This window comes from Vigna angularis, chromosome 3 (genome assembly GCF_016808095.1).
Source record: "Vigna angularis cultivar LongXiaoDou No.4 chromosome 3, ASM1680809v1, whole genome shotgun sequence".
Lineage (NCBI taxonomy): Eukaryota > Viridiplantae > Streptophyta > Magnoliopsida > Fabales > Fabaceae > Vigna > Vigna angularis.
In genome coordinates this window covers 35205985-35226202 of record NC_068972.1, presented here as the reverse complement: position 1 = coordinate 35226202, position 20218 = coordinate 35205985, and the positions used below count along the sequence as shown (strand labels likewise).

The following is a 20218-nucleotide window of genomic DNA, read 5'->3' as shown; positions in this document are numbered from 1 at the left end:
CTCTGAATAATTCTTTATTATCTGAATCTTTAATCATGCAGGTTTTATCTTCAAATAGAACTTTATAGCCTTTCTCTAGAAGTTGGCCAACACTCAACAAGTTTTGATCAATTTCAGGAACGTATAGAACATCAGTAATTAATTTCAAACCTGTGCAACCTTTGATCGCGATGGTTCCTTTGCCCTTCACTGCTATTTTTGCTCCGTTTCCAATTCCGACATTTGTGTTGTAGGTTGCATCAAGATCTTTGAATAATTCTTGATCGTTAGTCATGTGGTTCGTGCAACCACTATCAATTAGCCAACTTTTTGTTGATCTTGCAGTGGCAAAGCAAGAAACAACAAAAATATCTTCTTCTTCAACCTCTTCAACAAGAGCTTGTACATTCTCTTGTGTTTTTGATGACTTGCATATTTTCTCCACATGCCCTAATTGTCCACATTTATGGCATTTCACATCTGGCCTCCACCAACACTTCGTCTCTGGATGATTGTTTTTCTTACAAAAAGGACATGATGGAAAAACATGAGAGGATTTGCTATCATTTTTGTGGTTGAAAGACTTACTCTTGTTTTTCAAAAATTTAGCTATCAAAGCCCCTTCAATATGACATTCTTCTCTCACGAGTCTTCTTTGTTCTGGAGCCTGAAGTGTGGTCAAAAGTTCTGCCAAGGTAATAGTAGAAAGATCTTTTGAGTTCTCCAAGGAAGTCAATGTGGCTTCATATCTTTTTGGAATTGTTACAAGTATTTTTTGAATAATTCGAGAATCAGGAATATCAGTGCCAAGAAGACGTATTTTGTTTGCAATGCCGAGAAGCTTGTCCCCATAATCTTTGATTGTCTCTGAATCTTTCATCCTTTGCATCTCAAGTTCTCGAATCAGATTCAAAACTTGCATTCCTTTGATTCTCTCACTGCCTTCATACTCTTCCTTCAAAAACTTCCAAATTTCATATGTCGTTTTCAACGTCATTATTCTGTTGAAAATGACTGGAGATACGGATGTGAACAAAATTGATTTGGCTTTGGATTTTCGAAGCCTCCTTTCTTTGTGATATTTCATTTGAGCAACCGTAGGATTATCTGGCAAGGGAGACACTTTGTAGTCCTCTTCTACCGCTTCCCACACATCGTTAGCATCTAGATATGCTTCCATTTTGACAGCCCACATTTGATAGTTTTGTCCATCAAATACAGGTGCAGAAACAATAGTAAAGGATGTTTGAGATTCCATCTTATGTGTGGTGGCTATTTTGTGGTTGTAGGTGTTTGTGATTTACATCACAAATCCCGTAAGATTCTTTTTGCTCTTGATACCAATTGTTGTGGTTTTAAAGTATAAGAGGCAAAAGAATAAAAGGGAAGCTGATGATTTTATTGAGCATAAGGAGTAAATATTTTTACTACATAATTTGTAACCAACTTTGAAAAATATCTCCAAAACTAATTAATTAAATAATGCATAAAATCTTCCTAAGAAATAGGATAGAGATATATTTTTATTTAACTGCTTTGACTCCTTCGACCAAATGCTGTTTGAGTCACAAAATCCCAACAAGCTGTTCTCCCTGTACCTCACCAACTTCACACTGCACCTCTAAATTCTTTTTTAATTTTAACTATACCCTGTCAGTGGAATATTTTGATTTTGTAAAAAGCTGACCCACCCACTACAAAGACCACTACAAAGAGAAACCTTCCCCTGCCGCATTTCAACTTTGAAACCCTACACCTCTTCTGGACTCTTTCGCGCTCCTCCCTTGATCTCCTCCTGGCTTCTCAACTTTGAAATTCTATAAACATATACTCCTCAAATATCACTCTCAGTTTAGAGAGGCTTAGATAAAGTTTATTATGAATGCAAATCCAAATTCTATAAGTAAAAGATTTCCCCCACCACAACCATTCATTCTATCACAATAACACTATCACAAGCAGCAAGGGACAACAAAAAGGAGAACTATGCACAGAACATCAGGATTTAGTACAAAATGGGGAGATTGAAAATCTCAATAGAGAACATCCATTAATCATAAAGCATCTCAAATACATAGGGAGATTAAAAAAAACTATGCACAATAAACGAAAATGAGCACCCATAAACCAGTTCAAAGTGTAAAAATACAGTGAACCGCAGTTCGAAGTGCGCAACCATTGAACCACACTTTAAAGTGTGGTTAAGGTTTTTAAGATGCACAGTAAAATCGCAGTTCAAAGTGCGCTACCATTGAACCACACTTCGAAGTGTGGTTAAGGTTTTTAAAATGCACAATGAAACTGCAGATTGAAGTGCGCCACCATTGAACCACACTTCGAAGTGTGGTTAAGGTTTTTAAAATGCAAAGTGAAACTGTAGATTGAAGTGCGCCACCAATGAACCACAATTCGAAGTGCGGTTATGGTGTTTAAATATTAAACCAACCTCTTCAAGAGCTTTCTGTGACCACTTCTTCGAGTTTTTTGTGACCACCTTCTTCTCGTCCAATATCCACTGCACCACCAACACGCAGCACAACCACTACACTCTATAACCACTCAACTCTAAATCCAGAAAAAAATCAAACACTGAAAATGCTAGTCTCATGCAAGTGAAAAAACTACAAGAGAGAAAGAAGGTGCATGCATACTAGGTTTCATACAATCACGACAAAAGTTGGTGGTTAAGAGAATGGTTAGCATTTAAGACATCATTAAGTCATTATTAATTTTGTTTTTGACTTTAAGAAATGAAGAGTAGATATATAAATTTGGGGTGCATGGTGAAATATGAGGTGGAGGGAGTATCACTTTTATCAAGTAAGTCCTAGTGTTTTTGGTATTACTTTTAGTCACAATAAATTTTAAAGGGATAAATTAGGTTGTGTTCACTGTAATCCCTGAAATATTAAATGTATCTTTTACAAAAAAATGTGTTACCTTCGTCTCCCCATTTCCACATTTTGTAGGTTTACATTTTACGTAACATTTAAAAATATTATTTTAGATTTTGGTAATAATGATAACATATTTAATTTAAGTGCATTGTAGTTTATATATATATATATATATATATATATATATATATATATATATATATATAAAGTTAATGTCGTCGTACACTTGTATAAGACACTTAAGAGGGATAATTTGTACAAAATGTGTAATTTTTTAAAATAAAAATTATATATATATATATATATATATAAAATCTTTTATAAAAGTAAAATTATAAATAAAACTTAAAATAATTATAATTGTAACACTAAATTTTTAATTTAGTAAAATAACGAAAGTGTTGGGTAAGTTAAATTATAATTCTTAAAATAAATTTAATAACAAGTTATATAGCTTATTTAAGCTAGAGTATTTGGATAACATGTTAAAAGGTATCTAGTTGAACTCTCATAAGTACCAATCTAGGTAAGGGATTTGTGATTTGTACTTAAATGGGTATCTATTTAATTTTTGTTTTAATTATGTGTAAATTTTTAAAAAAGTATCTCAATTAGATTATTTAGAAAAATATATAAAAAGTAAACATTTTTGTTTTAATATGTGATTTTTTTAAATATTATTTATTTATTGTAAAATTTATTGTTATCCATGTGTCATGTCCCTAGTATGACATGTGACATTGTCAATGTCACGTGATAGGATAATGCCACGTTTATTAGTTTCAGTGCTAAGTGTCATTCTCTTCATTTTTATTTAATCCTTATAAATGTCTATTTCATTCAATTTAATCCAAATTTGTTTCAAAATAAAGTAATATTGTCCCTCTCCAAATTAAGATCAAATTCTGTTGATTGTATAAATGTTATACTAATATTTTTTTAATAAAAATGACTTTTTAAAATATTATATTATTGTAAATTATTAACCCATGTTTTTTTAATTAAGTTTTTCCAATAAATTTTAATATAAAAATTACTATAACAACTATACAAATAATAAATTTGGTCCAATTAACATGTGATCAAATATATTGTTTGTATATTAATTAATTAATTCTTATAAAAAAAACATGGATTAATAATATATTAGTTTTAAATACTTATTTTTTTTTTTGTAAATTTGGTCTCAATTTGGAAATGAACAATATTGATTCATTTTGAAAAAAAAATTAGGATTAAATTGAAATAAAGACATTGACACTAACATTTGACATTCATTAACACGTGGATTGTCCTACCATGTGGCAATGTCAGTCTCAAGGGTTACGTGTCACTCTGTCCCGTTTGAACCGGGGTTTGAAATCAAACTTATTCTTAGGAGGATAGATGAGACGATTAAGGTGAGATCTAATGTAAATCCAACTTTCTCTTCACTTGTGGGATTCGGGGGGACGTGTCACATCAAGGATCTAACACATGAGCAACAACAAATTTTGCAAAAAAATAAATTAAAAAAATCACATATTGACATATGACATGCCATTTGTTGGAAATCTAAGTTTGAATCTATGTGTTACATTGGGTAAAAATGAGAAAGTGAAGTACCATATAAGGATGAAGACCCATTAACCCATTTTCTTAAAGTTTTGGGTTGAGAGTGATGTCAATCTCTTATGTAGTTAGGCCTATGTCTAATTGGTGTTGTATCTCCCTAATAAACTTCCTCCCTTCATAAACCCAATAGTGGTATCAGAGTCGATGATTAGTCTTGGTAACCGACTCAGATAAGTAGAATATAGTCCTTGTATTAAAAGTCTCACTGACAAAGCTTCCAGGTAAGTGCAGGCTGTTAAGATGAATAGTTGTACGAAAATAGGTACTCGTGGTTGTGAATGCTTATATTGAAAGGAGAGTGTACCAATATGGAAAGGACTCATCCTTGGGAATCCAAGTGAGAGTCTAACTCCCACATTAGGTAGAAATGAGAAAGTGGAGTACCATATAAGGATGAACACCTATTAACCCATTACCTTAAGGTTTTGGGTTGAGATTGGTGTCAATCCCTTATGTAGTTGGGGTCAGGTCTTATTGGTGTTGTGTCTCCCAATGAACTTTCTCCCTTTAAAAACCCAAAAATTGAAGCACTTTTTCAAAAGTTATGACGCAGTTGAAACATAAAGTCAAACAAGTACCAATTAAAACTTCTGAACCAAAACAAGTAATTAAGCCTTGATTTAATTCCAAATTTTTAAGTTTTAATTTTGATTTGTTTGAACAAATAAATGAAAGCTTCAATTTCTGTTAATCTTAAATAATGGTATTTAAGTTGCGAAATGAAAGATTTTGAAATTTACAAATTTTAGTAAGGTAGCAATTCTTCATAAATTATTTTAAGATATAATAAAAAAAAGTTTCCTTTTCATATTATTAAGCTTTGCCATTGCTCTCGTATCCATACCTATTTGTACGATAGTTCTATAAATATATATATATATATATATATATATATATATATATATATATATATATATATATATATATATATATATAAAATAGAAACTTTAATTTATAATTTCAAATTTCAAATTGAAAATTGAAAATAAATTGAATTTAAATTTTTATCATTTTATTGTTTGATAATAAATGTAAGAATCTAGAATATTGTGTTTCAGATGTGATAGAATGTTTTAAATAATGAGACTCGGTTATTTTAAATTAAAAGTTCAAAAGTATAAATAGAATTTATAGTACCGAGTTTCATTATCTAAAAACACACCATCTCTAAAATTCTTTCTCTAAGAGCTCCTTACACTCTCTCTAAGTTTTCTAACTCCCTGCCTATTTGTTTGAAGATAAGAGACCGTTTGAGTGATCCTTGAGGTGAGATCTTCGAGTCTATCCGATCAATTTCTGTGAAATAGTAAATTGATTTATGCTATTTTCCTCAATTTTTGTGTTTTTTCATGCATATGAGTTATTTTAGCCACATGTGTCATATGAGTCTTCTATAAGACTCTATGTTGATCAGTGGTCCTAATGGTATCCCCTGATCATGTGTCCATAGTTTGTAGGAGCAGATAGGTTCCTAGAGTTGTTTTTGGGTCTTTAAAGTCGTTTAGTCATCTAACAGGTAAGGGAAGCTAGTACTCTAATTTTTAGTTGATAAGCAAGGTTTGACTAATGCTTGTATGCTTATATGGCTGAGAGATTGTGTAATTGAGTTGTATGCTGCAATTTGACCTGTTGAGTTGAGATTGGGGAATGCAATTGTTTTTAGAGATAATATGATTTAAATTCTACTATGTTGAATGCTTGAAATTGTATTGAAAGTAAATTGTGTGGTTGGAATGTGTATTATCTGAAGAATTTTTGTTATGGCATATGTGGTTAATGTTAGGTTGAATGGTGGAGGCTTGTAAGGCATAAATCTACAGAATTAGTGTTCTGCAGAATTATCCAGACTTGTTGGGTGTGTATATTCTCGCTGAGCGAAATCGAAGTTAGGAGACTCACTGACTTGGCTTTTGCAAAGCGAAAATATAGTCACTGGGTGAGCTCAAAGTTAGAGAGCCACTGACTTAGTATTTGTTGGGCAAAACTAAAATCAAAGACTTACTGGTTTGACAATGGCTGAGCAAGACCTTTCTCGTTAGATAAATTTATTAATTTTTTAAGCTTGTGTCATCTAGTGAGGATCTCGCTAGGCAATTTATCTAGTCCTTGAGCGAATCAATATTCAACGAACGAATAGATACTCTTGTTGGGCGAGATTTACATAATGTAACACTTAATTTATATGTGTGATTTGCTAGTTTATTATGATGAGTAAAGGATGTTTTGTGAATGTTAATGTGATATCTAATTTGTAAATTATTTGAGAATGATTGTAATCAATCTAAGGAGGAATTGGTTGTGGTGTTGTTTAGTGTGTATGTTTTGACATATAAGAGTTCAAAAAGTAGATAATCTGATATACTACCAACCATTCAACTCATATAGAGAGGAATGAGGTGTGAGAGAGAATTGTAGGAGGTCTCTACCTTAGATGATTAGTCTTAGGCATGAAAGATTAACCTCATGAGTGGTAGGGTGACAACCCCTTCGTTTGTGACTATGCAAAGTAGAAATACTATTATGGATGAACATATACAGTGAGCTCTATGTCAAAGCATGTATCTAGATAAATTGAGTCAAGTCAACTACTTACATGTATATTTGAGTTATAGAATATGTGAAGTGTTAAGTTGTTTATGATATTTTCTTTCAAAAGCTAGCTTACCCCGCATTCTTTTGTATTTATGATGTTTTCCCTTTTGCAATGATCAACCGTTAGTGTGAGCAGAGAATGAGTTAGGTGCTCATATGTCGTTGATGGAGACCGATGGTGTTGTTGAGTGATCAGTTAGGTTTAGATAGATACCGTATAGTCGATTCTATCTTTGGAGAGACTTGTTAGTTTTCTAAGACCTTGTACATATATTTTGATGGTACAATTATTACTATTAATATTTTGTATGCCTTTTATCTATTTGTTGTGCATTATCATATTATGATGTTTTGTTTAATAATTTATATTATTAAATGAAATGTTACAATAAATCCTAGTTATTAAATTTTTAATATGGCTTATTTATTTTTGTATTAGTAATTGTTAATATTACATTGTTATTTAGTTTTATGTTTATTCAATATATATTAAAACATAACTTTAATTTTTATAATTTCTTTTATCATTTTACTTTTTATAGATATTATTATATCTTTACCTACATCATAAGCATGAGTTGACAAGGCATCCTTCAAAACCAATTAGTTGTTTTACATAAAAATAAATTTTAGGAATTTTAAAAGGAAGCGGTAAAAAAATAAAAATATAGAAGCTAATGTATATTTAAAATCGAGTAAACTTGTAAATTTTATTTGATTGTTAACTTGATTAAATAGTCTCCCTCCTCAGTAAGATAGTTTTCTGTTTCCAAAAAAGGCTTAATACTTATTTTGGTCCCTATATTCTTTATTTTTGGTCAAAGTGGTCATCGAGTTTTTTTGACGTTCAAAGTGGTCTACTCTTTTGTAAAATTTGTTCAATTTAGTCCTTTTCGTTGACGGTGTCTAAATCTCTATCGGCGTAGAGTCCACGTAAGAAAACTGGAATGAGCTTTCACATAGTAGAGCTCACAGTGGATGACTCACGATTTAGTGGGATGGAGGCTGCATTATTTCTAATTCTAGGTGCACAATTTGGCTTTTCTGTGGTGGAATTCTAGTTTTGGTTTTCTTTGCAGGTTTTGGCGAAGATGATGATGCAAGGAAGGAGATCGCAGAGGAGGTACGAACTTGATTGCACGAACAATGATTGATGATTCGCGAGTGACTGTCTAATTTGGGTGGTTATCTGCGTTTAGGGTTTGCAGGTTCCCGAAGGTAATGGCATGATGGAGGGAGTGTTGGGTTATTGGACTCCCTTCCTATGTGGAGAATAGGCCCAAATAATGTGAACCTTTATGTCTCACTAGGTTAAATAGAGATAGTTCAGATCAGTAGGTCACATGAGAGTCATTTGAAGAGAAACAAAAGTCAAGTGAGAGAAAAAGGAAGAGAGAAAGTTATTCTCGCATAACCCTAAACCTGCATTGATGTTTTCATCTCTGTGAAGTCATTCACCGTTGGATCGAGTTGCGTTTTGGACAGTATATGTTGTTATATAACGACGGGGACATCGACATCATTTTATCAATTCCAATCAACTAGGCAGGTGTATTGTGTTGATTCTTGTTAGTAATCTATCTAGAAATACTGCTTGATTCCTTATTTAGACTCTTTTTATCACAACCAGTACCTTCCAAAATAACACTTACTCGGATATCTTTACCCTTGGACATGACCCTCCTTTGGGTTTTTAATTAACTGATAACTCTTTTCAGATTCGAATCTAAGAAAAAGATGAAAACAACTAAGATAAAAAAGAAGAATTCGAAAAATGATGAAAGATTTTGTTCCAATTTAATTGAATCTAGTACAAAAAAGATAGTACATCTTCATTCTGACCGTTCGGATCGTCAATCGGAGGTCTAGATTGGGAGAAATCGGTCCCGCACCAACAGTCCTGTTTTGGAGAATTTTCATTTTCTTTGTTCTCATTTGTAAGCATTTGTGCTTATTTAAATTGGCTTATTGAATACACCATTTGGTGTTATTATTGGAGACTCTTTTGTACCTTATTATTGATCAAAGTGGATTTTTCTTTGGTCTGGACGACTCGTGGTTTTTACCCTTACATTGAGGGGTTTCCACATTAAAAATTGTTGGTGTCTCTTTGTGCATTAGATTCTATTTTTGTTCTATTTGTTTGGTGTTCCTCGCAGATTCTCGCAAGAAGGGGGATTGAACTTCTATTGCGTTATTACTTTTTTCTAAGTTATTATATTTTTTGGCCCTTCCCCCATCAGGGAGTTTCACGATTGCATTGGAGAAGACGAACTAAGGTTTCATGTAGGTGCTTCCATGGTTGTGTTTCTAGTTCTTTGATGTTGCAGGTTGGGTGAAAAGAAGATGAATATTTTTCGTGTTGGTGTGGTATGCGTGAAGGATGTTTGGGGATCTCCACGATGAATATTTTTGTGCATTATCATATGTATGATGTTTTGTTTAATAACTTATATTATTAGATGAGATGTTACAATAAATATTAGTTATTAAATTTTTAAGATGTCATATTTTTTTTCCATTAGTAATTATTAATATTACATTGTTATTTATTTTATGTTTATTCAATGTATATTAAAACATAACTTTAATTTTTATGATTTTTTTTTATCATTTTACTTTTTATAGACATTATTATATCTTTACATACATAATACGTGGACAAGGCATTCTTCAAAACTAATTAGTTGTTTTACGTAAAAATAAGTTTTACGTAAAAATAAGTTTTAAGGATTTTAAACAGAAACGGTAAAAAATAAAATATAAAAACTAATGTACATTTAAAATCGAGTAAACTTATAAATTTTATTTGATTGTTAACTTATTAAATAATTTCCCTCCTCGGTAAGATAGTTTTGTGTTTCCAAAAAGGCTTAATACTTTATTTTGGTTTTGAGTTTTTGCGTTTTCTAATATCTGTTTGTAAGTTTATGCACGACAAGATAACAATAAAGAAGATGAACATTACTATTCTCGGGTGGTTGTTGACTGATAGAAGAGGAAACCACTTTCACTTACTTTTTTATATACTTTTAGCGATTTAGACGTCATCAGCAAAAACGATCAAATTAAACAAATTTTAAAAAAATTACTTTAAATACTAAAAAAACTCAAAAACTAACAAAAAGGAAAGTTAGAAATATAGAAACTAAAATAAATATTAAGTCTTTTAAAAAATGTGAAAGAAACGTACGAAATGGTAAACACGCGCTCCAAGTCGCGAATGGAAAAACATCAATTTTCAATTATAATTATCGTCACTGGTCCTTTGTTGAACAATATTACGATACATTCTTCCCACGTTTTTTTATTATATTTGAAAAAAGTAGTCAGTGGATTTAGTATAACAAGTATTGTAATATTTTATTTTTAGTCCTTTAAAATAAATTAGAGAACTTCCTTTAAATAAGTATTGATTTAGTATAACAAGTATTGTAAATTGAATATTAAATTTGAATAAATAAGTGTGATGATCATTAAAATTTAAATGTGTGTTTAATTATTTCAATTATTACTATAACTCAAACCAAATCAATATAACTAAAATTTTATATTAAAATTTTATTTTTTTATTATTATACTGAATCCATTATTTTTCTATTTCAAAATTCTTTAAATTAATATGAAAAACAGTAAATATATTATTTGCAATAAATTTATTAACTTGAATAATTCCTACTTTAAAAGCATATCTATTTTATTTTTAACTTATATTAAATTATTCTAATTTCAAATTTGTCGAAATAATATTATTATATCTTAATTATTGTTTATCTTATAATTTGATTATAAATCTTTTGTCTTAAAAAGGTATTCCAAAAGATTAGAAGACAAAAAGTATATATATAATCTCTATTCTCAACTTCTAAATGTGTCAAACAAATTTTTCATTTTGATTTTAAAAATAATTTAAATATATTTTTATTTTTTAATTTTTTGTGGTAAAGCATTAAATTTTAAAACAAAATATTTCATATGTTGTTAATGATATTATCTTAAAAGACTTAAAATCGAAATATAAACATGTCAGAACCCTTAAAACTCCAAAGTTAGTGGAAGCCAGATGTCAATGAAGGATTCAGAATTTCAGAAAGTGAAAGATAGGTGGCTGCAGGAGAGTGGACCGATCAGTTTGTGCAGGAGGTATATAAGTTGAAATTTTGAAATTTGGTCTCACTTTCTGCATGCACCCTTCTTCTCCAAACTGCTGAACCCCATTTTCTCCTCCTTCTCTCTAGATTCCTCCACCTTCTCTCTAAGAACTCTTATCTTTTTCTTCTTCCGATCACCAATCAGGCAACGTTTGAACTCTCCCGGCGTTAAGGGCTTTCATTTAAACCGATCAAGTTGTGATTTTAAGCCGGTGAGTTACTCCTCTTATTAGAACGTTCGTTTTTTGACACCTACAAGCCAAGTTTTGGTTGCATGAGTTTATCATCTCATTCTAAACACATTTCTGGTTTTTTTTTTTTTTTTGGTTTAGTTTCACAAATAGTGACCATAGGATTCTAAGATGTCTGGTTGTGAGCTATTCTGTTCAAATTGTGAACGTTCGACTATGTTTAGAGGTAAGGAAAGCTTGTAATTTAATTATGATTCTCGTTTTATAATTGTTTACTGAATGGGATGATGTTATGTTTGATGAGTGGGTTGATGTTGTAATACTGCATGTTTGTTTGGATGTGTTGTTGATTGAGGAAAAGGCACAAATTGGGTAGGAATATAGTTTGATTGTGATTCTGCAATAATCTGTAGAATTCTGTAAACTATAACCGAGAGTCATTGTTGATCGTTCGGTTTATCCTTGGGTATCGGTTTGAACTGGATTCTTTTTCTGTGGAGAAATTCAGTTAATGACCAATCGGTTTTCTCTTAGTATATTTGTAAGTAAGCGTCGGTCTAAGTATAGTTTTCCCTTTTATGCTTCCTAATCAGTTAGTTAATATATTCTATAATATTTAAAGTCGTAGACGTTATCTTTATCCTTCATTGAAAATAAGTGTTGTGTAATTGTATATATATTCTCCTTCATTCTTAATATAAGTTCAGTAGCGTTCGGTCCAAGTAGTGCTCGGTTTTGAACCAAGCGCTCGGTCTCCATAGTGTTTGGTCTTTAACCAAGCGTTCAGTATTTTTATTATACTCCAGTGTGTACTATATTTGAACTAAGAGTGTTCGGTCCAAGTCAATAGTATTCGGTTTAAGCTTGTAAGGGTTCGGTTTAAGTTCGTAGGTTTCATCAATAGTTATTATGATTTTCAGTTAAGTCTAAAATATATGTATTCTTTAGTATTCGGTACATTCTTAGAAGTTCTGTATAGTAAAATAACGTTCTGTAGTAACTGTGGAGTAACCAGTAAAAGTCCAAATAGTACCACGAGTGTTCGACTTATGATGGGAGTGTTCGGCTGATGAGGAATCATATCTAGAATGGACCGTTCAGTCCTGTTCCGTATATAAGTGGAAGGGCGCTCGGTAGTGTTCAGTTGTGTTAGTCTAGAAAGTATTCAAAACGTTCGATCGTCTTTTCCTGTTGCGATGATCATCTTGCGGATGTGAGTAGAATGAGAAGAACTGCTAGAAGAGGCCTTGGAAGAAGTGGAAGTGAAAGCTAAACCATAGGACCGTTCGATCATTAGGTTTGGTCTTATTTTGTATAACCGATCGGTATAAGCGTAGTGTTGGGAACCGATTGGTCTAGTAGTTAGTTTTGTAAAAGCTTAAATTTTGTAGTATCTTTGTAAGGTCGTTCGGCCATGAACATACCCCTTTGTTTTCATAACTGAACTATAATATTGTTAATATATGAATATTCTATGGTATGATTTATACTGTATTTTTGGAATATTACAAAACAACTTGTGAAATTAGAAAAATGATTTCAAAGAAAAATCTTTTTATTTTACGTAAGAATGTAAGAGTGATTCCAAAAATGAAATATCACTTTTGTTAATCTTAAAGTGCAAAATTTGTTTTGATAAATTTAATAATCCTATAAGATTAAAAATAATTTAAATATAAAATTCTCTTTTAACTTTTTTTTAAAGATAAATATGTGATAAAATTTTAAGCTTAATAATTAACTTGATGTTGAACTAAAATTCATATGGAAAAATGTATTTTATATTTTAATTGATTGATAGCCCTGTTTTTATATTCTCCATGCATAAAATTAATCTATTAATATTTAGAAAAAAAGTTCTTTATTTTTTTAAAAATATTACCATATTTCTCTTTATAGAATCGAGTGGTTGAATTAGCTGAAGTGTTAAATATTTGATATTTTTTTTATCATTTGCTACATTTGAAAATTAAAGTTATTGTTACCACAATCAAGTGAACAAAAACACTTATTAAAATAAAAAAACATAACTAATAGTAAAGATAAAATATATATCAAAACAATATTGAAAGTGGAATCATTATATATATTAGTAAAAATAATAACTCAAGCAAAATTCTTTTTACTGAGATAAATATTCCTCTTAACATATTATTAAGAGTTTTTCAAAATTTTCTATTAGAAAATGATCAGAATAACTTATTAAATAAGAAGTGTAAAATGTAACTTGTTTTAACAATTATATAGTGGTTAGATTAGAAATTAGGTTTTCTTTAATTCTCCAATATATTTTCATGTTTTAAGTCTTGAATTTCATAGTAAATTATTATATTTTTGAATATATTGAATTCAAGGTATGATTTATTTATTTACTTATAATAAATCTTAACATAACACTTTCTTTTTAAAATATGATGAAAAAATTTAATGAAATAGATATAAAAGACAAACTCACAAAAATGAATATGTAATAAAAATTATGAAATTTCTAAATCTGTAAAGTAAAATCGCAGAAAAAATAAGGTGAAAAGAAATACATTGAATATTATATAAAAGCCAAAACTACAATTTAGTATAATAAATTTATAATAATATGTCAAAATGATTATGACTTTTTTGTTGCTTCGAAACTGGATAAATAGATGGAAGTACGAAGTGATCAAATCAAATCTGTTCTCTGAATCTCACCATCTATTCTTCCTTTCTCTGCGAATTCGCTTCAATTTCCAAATCACGAACTCAAAAGATGGAGAAAGCGATCAACAGACAGAAGATTTTGCTTCATCATCTCAACCCTTCATCATCTACCCACGCAATCGAATCATCCTCTCTCTCTGTTAGTTTGTTTCACTCCCTTTTTCTGTCTTCACTTTCTGATCACTAACATGGCGTTTTTGTCGTTACCCTTTTCTTTTAATCTCTTGATGCTTGTTTGGCTTTTGGAAAAACTATCCCTTTTGCTAACTCTGCCAAAATCAGCTTCCTTGATTGGTTATTAGCTCAAAATATTTGTATATTCATTTCATAGGTTGTTTGGCTTGTGTGCTGATTACCCTTTTGTTACTTCTGTGACAATTTGTTCTCTTCTTTGATTGTTAGCTCAGAATTTTATAAAAGTTTTGATCTTGTATCTTGTTCTCTTGATTGATTGTTACCTCATAATTGTGTAGAAATATTTTTTTCTTGGATGTATTTTGTGACTTTATAGGCTGCTAGAGTTCGAGTGGGGGGTTTTGGAAGAAGGCAAAACATGACTCTTTTGCTGGTCTCCTTCATTTATTGTTAGGATTTTGTTATTTATAATAAAATAATATGTATATGGACGTGTTCATGTTATGTTTGTTCAATAGGTTGTTTAACTTGTTTTGAAATAGAACGTGTTCATATCTGAACGTGTATTTTGACATTTAAATTGAAATTTATTTTCTTGATTAATTGTTTTGCTAAGAATTCTTTAAGTTTCGATCTTGTATATATTTATGATTTTATATGCCCGACAGGGTGTTTGAGAAATTGTGCACATATGATTCTTATGATGCACATGGTTTCCTTGATGGATTGTTAGGCGCTTGCTGTATATTTTTATCACAACAATTTGTATATTGATGTTTTTATATGCTTTCAGTTGATTGTTTCTTTGTTGAACTCTTGATCACTAGGCTTCAGCATGTGCGGCGGGGGATAGTGCTGCTTATCATAGGACATCTACATTTGGGGACGATGTTGTAATCGTGGCGTAAGTTCTGCTCTTAATTGAAATATGTCATGTTAAACAAGTTTTATTTATCTAATGATAGTTTACAGCTTTAACTTTTACCCAAAATGATGTATTTGCAATTTTGTAGTGCTTATCGGACTGCTCTTTGCAAATCTAAGCGTGGTGGTTTCAAAGACACTCATGCTGATGATCTACTGGCTCCTGTTTTAAAGGTTTCAGTTCTTTGCTTTTGATTTCTAGTTTTTGTGCATTTTCAATTTTAGATGAGTTCTAATAAATAACTGCTTTTTCTTAAGCTGTGGTGATTTATGCAAAGGTACTTTGTACTTGGTACTGTAGTTCATAGGTTACTCTATCAAATGTTAACTTTCTATTCTATAACTCTACATGAACGTGGGTTTTCATCTTAGGCTGTAATTGAGAGAACCAATGTCAACCCAAGTGAAGTTGGGGATATTGTTGTGGGTACTGTATTGGCTCCTGGATCTCAAAGAGCTAGTGAATGCCGAATGGCTGCATTTTATGCTGGTTTTCCTGGTATGCGTACATATTCCATGCTTGTGAACCTGATGTGTGACTCTTATTTGTTACTGATAGTACATGTGATTTTATTTCCAACCAGAAACTGTACCTGTTAGGACTGTTAATAGGCAATGTTCGTCTGGGCTCCAGGCCGTTGCTGATGTAGCTGCTGCTATAAGGGCTGGATTCTATGATATTGGTAAAGGAGGCACCATTTTTCTTTGTTCTTCTTGTGATTGTTAATGATTTTTAGTGTCTTATGTTATCTTTACTTATTTTGTTTAGGTATTGGTGCTGGTTTGGAATCTATGACAGCGAATCCAATGGCATGGGAAGGATCAGTTAATCCTAAAGTATTTTTCCCTCTTTTCATCACTTCGTCTCCTCAGCTTTATTATATAATCTTCATTTTGGTTTTAGGAAATAAAACCTCTAACATGGCTACAAGGTTATGATATTTTCTTTGGTGTTGTGACAGGTAAAAATATTTGAACAAGCACAAAACTGCCTTCTTCCAATGGGTATTACCTCTGAAAATGTTGCACATCGCTTTGGTGTTTCAAGGAAGGAACAAGATCTGGCTGCAGTAAGTTGGATACATGTTTTAATTCAAGATTTTGTTCGATTTTATAATTTAATGACTTTGAACTGAAGCTTCTTAGCAATTATGCTGTTAGGTTGAGTCTCATAGACGAGCTGCTGCAGCTACTGCTTCTGGTAGATTTAAAGATGAAATTATCCCAGTTTCCACCAAGGTATTGCCATTACAGGGTATATTGATTCTTTCTTTGGCTTCTTGGGTGCTGAATATAACCTCTTTTTTTTCTCAAACAGATTGTGGACCCAAAATCTGGTGATGAGAAACCTGTCACCATTTCTGTTGATGATGGAATTCGACCTGGGACAACAGTGTCTGATCTAGGGAGGCTCAAACCTGTCTTCAAGAAAGATGGAACCACTACTGCTGGTATAAGATCATAAAAACATGATTCATTTTCCCTAATCCCTTCTAATTGATGCTCTAAATTTAATCATATGATACCTGTGCTTTAGGTAATTCTAGCCAGGTGAGTGATGGTGCTGCAGCTGTTCTGCTTATGAAAAGAAGTGTTGCACTGCAAAAGGGCCTACCCATTCTTGGTGTATTCAGGTACATAGTCTGTGACATATAAGCTTTAGTCCCTGGAAATATTCATATATTCAGAGCATATTGGCCAATGCTCAAGACTAAAGTTTGAATTAAGTTTAAAAATAAAATTGAGAAAAAATATAATTTGGAATAGATATTAGCTGCAGAATGATGCACTATTTGTCTGTTTTGGCCAAACAACACGCATACATACTTCATCTGGTTTAGTAAATGATACATCTAGTTTCTCATTGTACTTGTTTATTTGACTATCAAGTCCTACTAGGTTAGTACCAATTTTCTTGCCAACTACACCAGCAACATTTTGGCACACATTTTCACCGTATAGTGCTCTATTCATCAAAAGCATAACTGCAAAGAACTCAAAATACATTCAAAAAATAAGTACTGACAAGTTTCTTTTTTGTCCAGTTTCTTATACGAGTGTACCCGATAGAAAAATAGAAAGGAACTTGCATTCACTATAATCTCTAAACATAAGATTCATACAATATTATCTGGGAAGAGAAAAATTTATTGAATAAACTTGTCAAACATTTCTTTAGAAACTGGAACTTCATATTTATATATTTATCTTTCTTATAATGAATTTTGTTCCATTCTAAAATCATAAACTGTATTATCAATGTACTTAAAATTTGAAATTGAATAATTGATAAGATAGAATTATGAACATTATTTATTGGCTGTAATCCAGGACTTTCACAGCAGTTGGTGTTGATCCTGCCATCATGGGTGTGGGCCCTGCTGCTGCAATTCCTGTTGCTGTTAAGGCTGCAGGTCTAGAGCTTGACGATATTGATCTTTTTGAAATAAATGAGGTACTTGACCAATGTGTTGGTATTACATTTTCCGTTTTCTCTTTCTGAATTTACATATACTAACTTCAATAATTTGCTTGTGTTAAGGCATTTGCTTCCCAGTTCGTGTATTGCCGAAACAAGCTAGGGCTTGATCCAGAAAAGATCAATGTTAATGGAGGTGCAATGGCAATTGGGCATCCTCTAGGTGCAACAGGTGTATATCACAACTTTTTATCTTACATTCCATATGCAACAATACCACTGTTATCTATATACCATACTCCAATCCCTTGTTGCATCGAATCTTTACTACTAAGTCAAAAGTTATAACTTATTCTTTCTATTCAAGAGTATAGCAGTTAATTTTCTAGGATATTCTACTTGGAACATGATTATTGTCATGTGCACTTGCTAAATACGAATAATATACATGGCATTGTTCATGTCTTTCAAGCATGGTTTCAATTTTTTTTTTTGTAGGTGCTCGATGTGTTGCTACACTGTTGCATGAAATGAAGAAACGTGGCAGGGACTGTAGATTTGGAGTTATATCTATGTGCATAGGTACGCTAACTGTATGTTTGCATTTGTGCATAAACATGTTGCAGAAAATGATGGCTTGTCTGGTTTGAGCAGGTACTGGAATGGGAGCAGCTGCTGTTTTTGAGAGTGGTGATTGTGCTGATCAGCTATGCAATGCCCGAAAAGTGGATGACCTTCTTCTATCCAAGGATGCTCGCTAGAAATTACAATCAAGAGGTCAACCACTGTTCAACAATTTGAACCTTTCTATTCATAAGACCAGAATTATTTTGTGATGTGTTTTCTTTAATTATCAACACTTACCTTTTTTTTTCTCTCCTCACACAAGTTATTACATCTTTTTACTCTCTCTTTTCTATACACTTTATCCACCCTAATTATGATGAACACCCTGCTTTGCATAACCAGAAAAATAAAATTATAGTTCACATGAAAATATTCTCCAGCTTTACTTTACTGTTAAATGATTATTGATTGTATTATAGGTTGATTATATTATGAGTAATAAGTACATATAATAGTGATTATAACATAGTCAATTATATTTAAATATATAATGTAAAATATAATCGGTTATGTTATATCGTATATTTTGATTATGATTATGATAACAAAAATTAATTTAGTTAGATTTTCTAATTATATTAGATAAGCTTTTATTTTATTTAATGTGGACCAAGTTAATTATTAACCCATCAATTCGATCACTGATGACTTCATACTAACCTTTAATTTTGTTTTATATTGCATAATGTCAAAAAATCTAGGTGTAAAAAGTCGATAACATTGGTAATAATTTCATATTGTTTTTTTAATTATAAAAACAATACTTCTTATTTTACCATACTTATTATATAGAAAATAGGGAACAAAAATGAGTAAATAAGATTATTGGAAGCGTTTAGAGTTAAAAAAATATTTTTCATTTTTATTCTATTTTTAATTACAAAAACATCCTTTTGTTCATGCCTCGTTTAATTTGAACATTTTTCTCATTTTCTTACAAAAATTAAGAAATAATAATAATAGTATATTTAGTTACATTTTATAAAACATTTTCAAAAATCTCTTTATACAATTCTCTCTAAAAAAAAGTGTGATGATAGCACGGAATAAGATTAGGATATGGTGTTATAATCTAATAAATTGATAAGTAAATGACAAAGATGTTAATTTTTAATAATTAGTCTTCTGATTAAGAATATAAGAGAATCATCTTTTTAAAAAATATAAATGCATATCATATGATTAAAAAATGTTTTAAATTAGCTTTTAATATCTTTACATATAAGTACATAAGTTTAAAAAAAATCTACAAACCTTACAGAAAAACTCTAAACAAATAAAAATAAAAAAATAAAAATTACAATACTTTTATCTAGTGAAACCTGTTCGTCCAAGAAATATAAACTAATTTCACCAAAAAAAAAATTTAACATTGTGTAAAATTAAAATAAAATTATAATTTATTTAATTTCTTAAATTATTTTTAAGTTTTCTCCTTTATTATGTTTTGATTTTGACCTTATCATCTATTTTTTGAGTTCTTATATATGTTTAGGAGATAGTTTCTATCATTTGTTGTATACTAAAAAGACATAGTTTTTATAAAATATAAAGTTGATAGAAGAGAAAAAGAAAGAAGAAGAGGAGAGAACAAGAAATAATGAAGACTAATTTTTGTATTATTAAGAGAAAAAAACCTATTTACATATACAAATAGTTAATATAAATAATCAAATCTATATAAGTAGCTTTGGGAATGAACAATCATTAATGCATAACTATCTATTTTCTTTTAGTGTCCATTGATAAGAGAGTGTTAAATATAATATTGTTTATCATATATTTTATTTCATCTTAATGTAAACTATATTATTAAGATGATAAAGTTCAATCTTGTGAACTAATTGTTCAAAAGTTATCATTGGTAAAAACTTCGTAAATAGATTGACGAGACTTTCAAATGAACAAATCTTTTGAATCTCTATACCACAACTTACCTTATATAGGGGAATTAATGTAGTTTACTAACAAATTTACAACAAATGTTATATC

The 20218-nt window shown here is 30.7% G+C and overlaps 1 protein-coding gene across 1 annotated transcript; it reads left to right on the top strand.

The window, feature by feature from the left end:
- The first annotated feature begins 14072 nt into the window (after positions 1-14072).
- LOC108326422 (3-ketoacyl-CoA thiolase 2, peroxisomal) lies at positions 14073-18596 on the top strand. The gene is made up of 14 exons (XM_017559924.2): positions 14073-14260; positions 15084-15160; positions 15270-15354; positions 15553-15679; positions 15765-15863; positions 15950-16017; positions 16143-16250; positions 16342-16419; positions 16499-16631; positions 16718-16814; positions 17512-17635; positions 17723-17831; positions 18098-18181; positions 18254-18596. The coding sequence occupies exons 1-14, from the start codon at positions 14171-14173 to the stop codon at positions 18358-18360; spliced, it is 1386 nt and encodes a 461-aa protein (XP_017415413.1). The 5' UTR covers positions 14073-14170; the 3' UTR covers positions 18361-18596.
- Positions 18597-20218: the final 1622 nt, after the last annotated feature.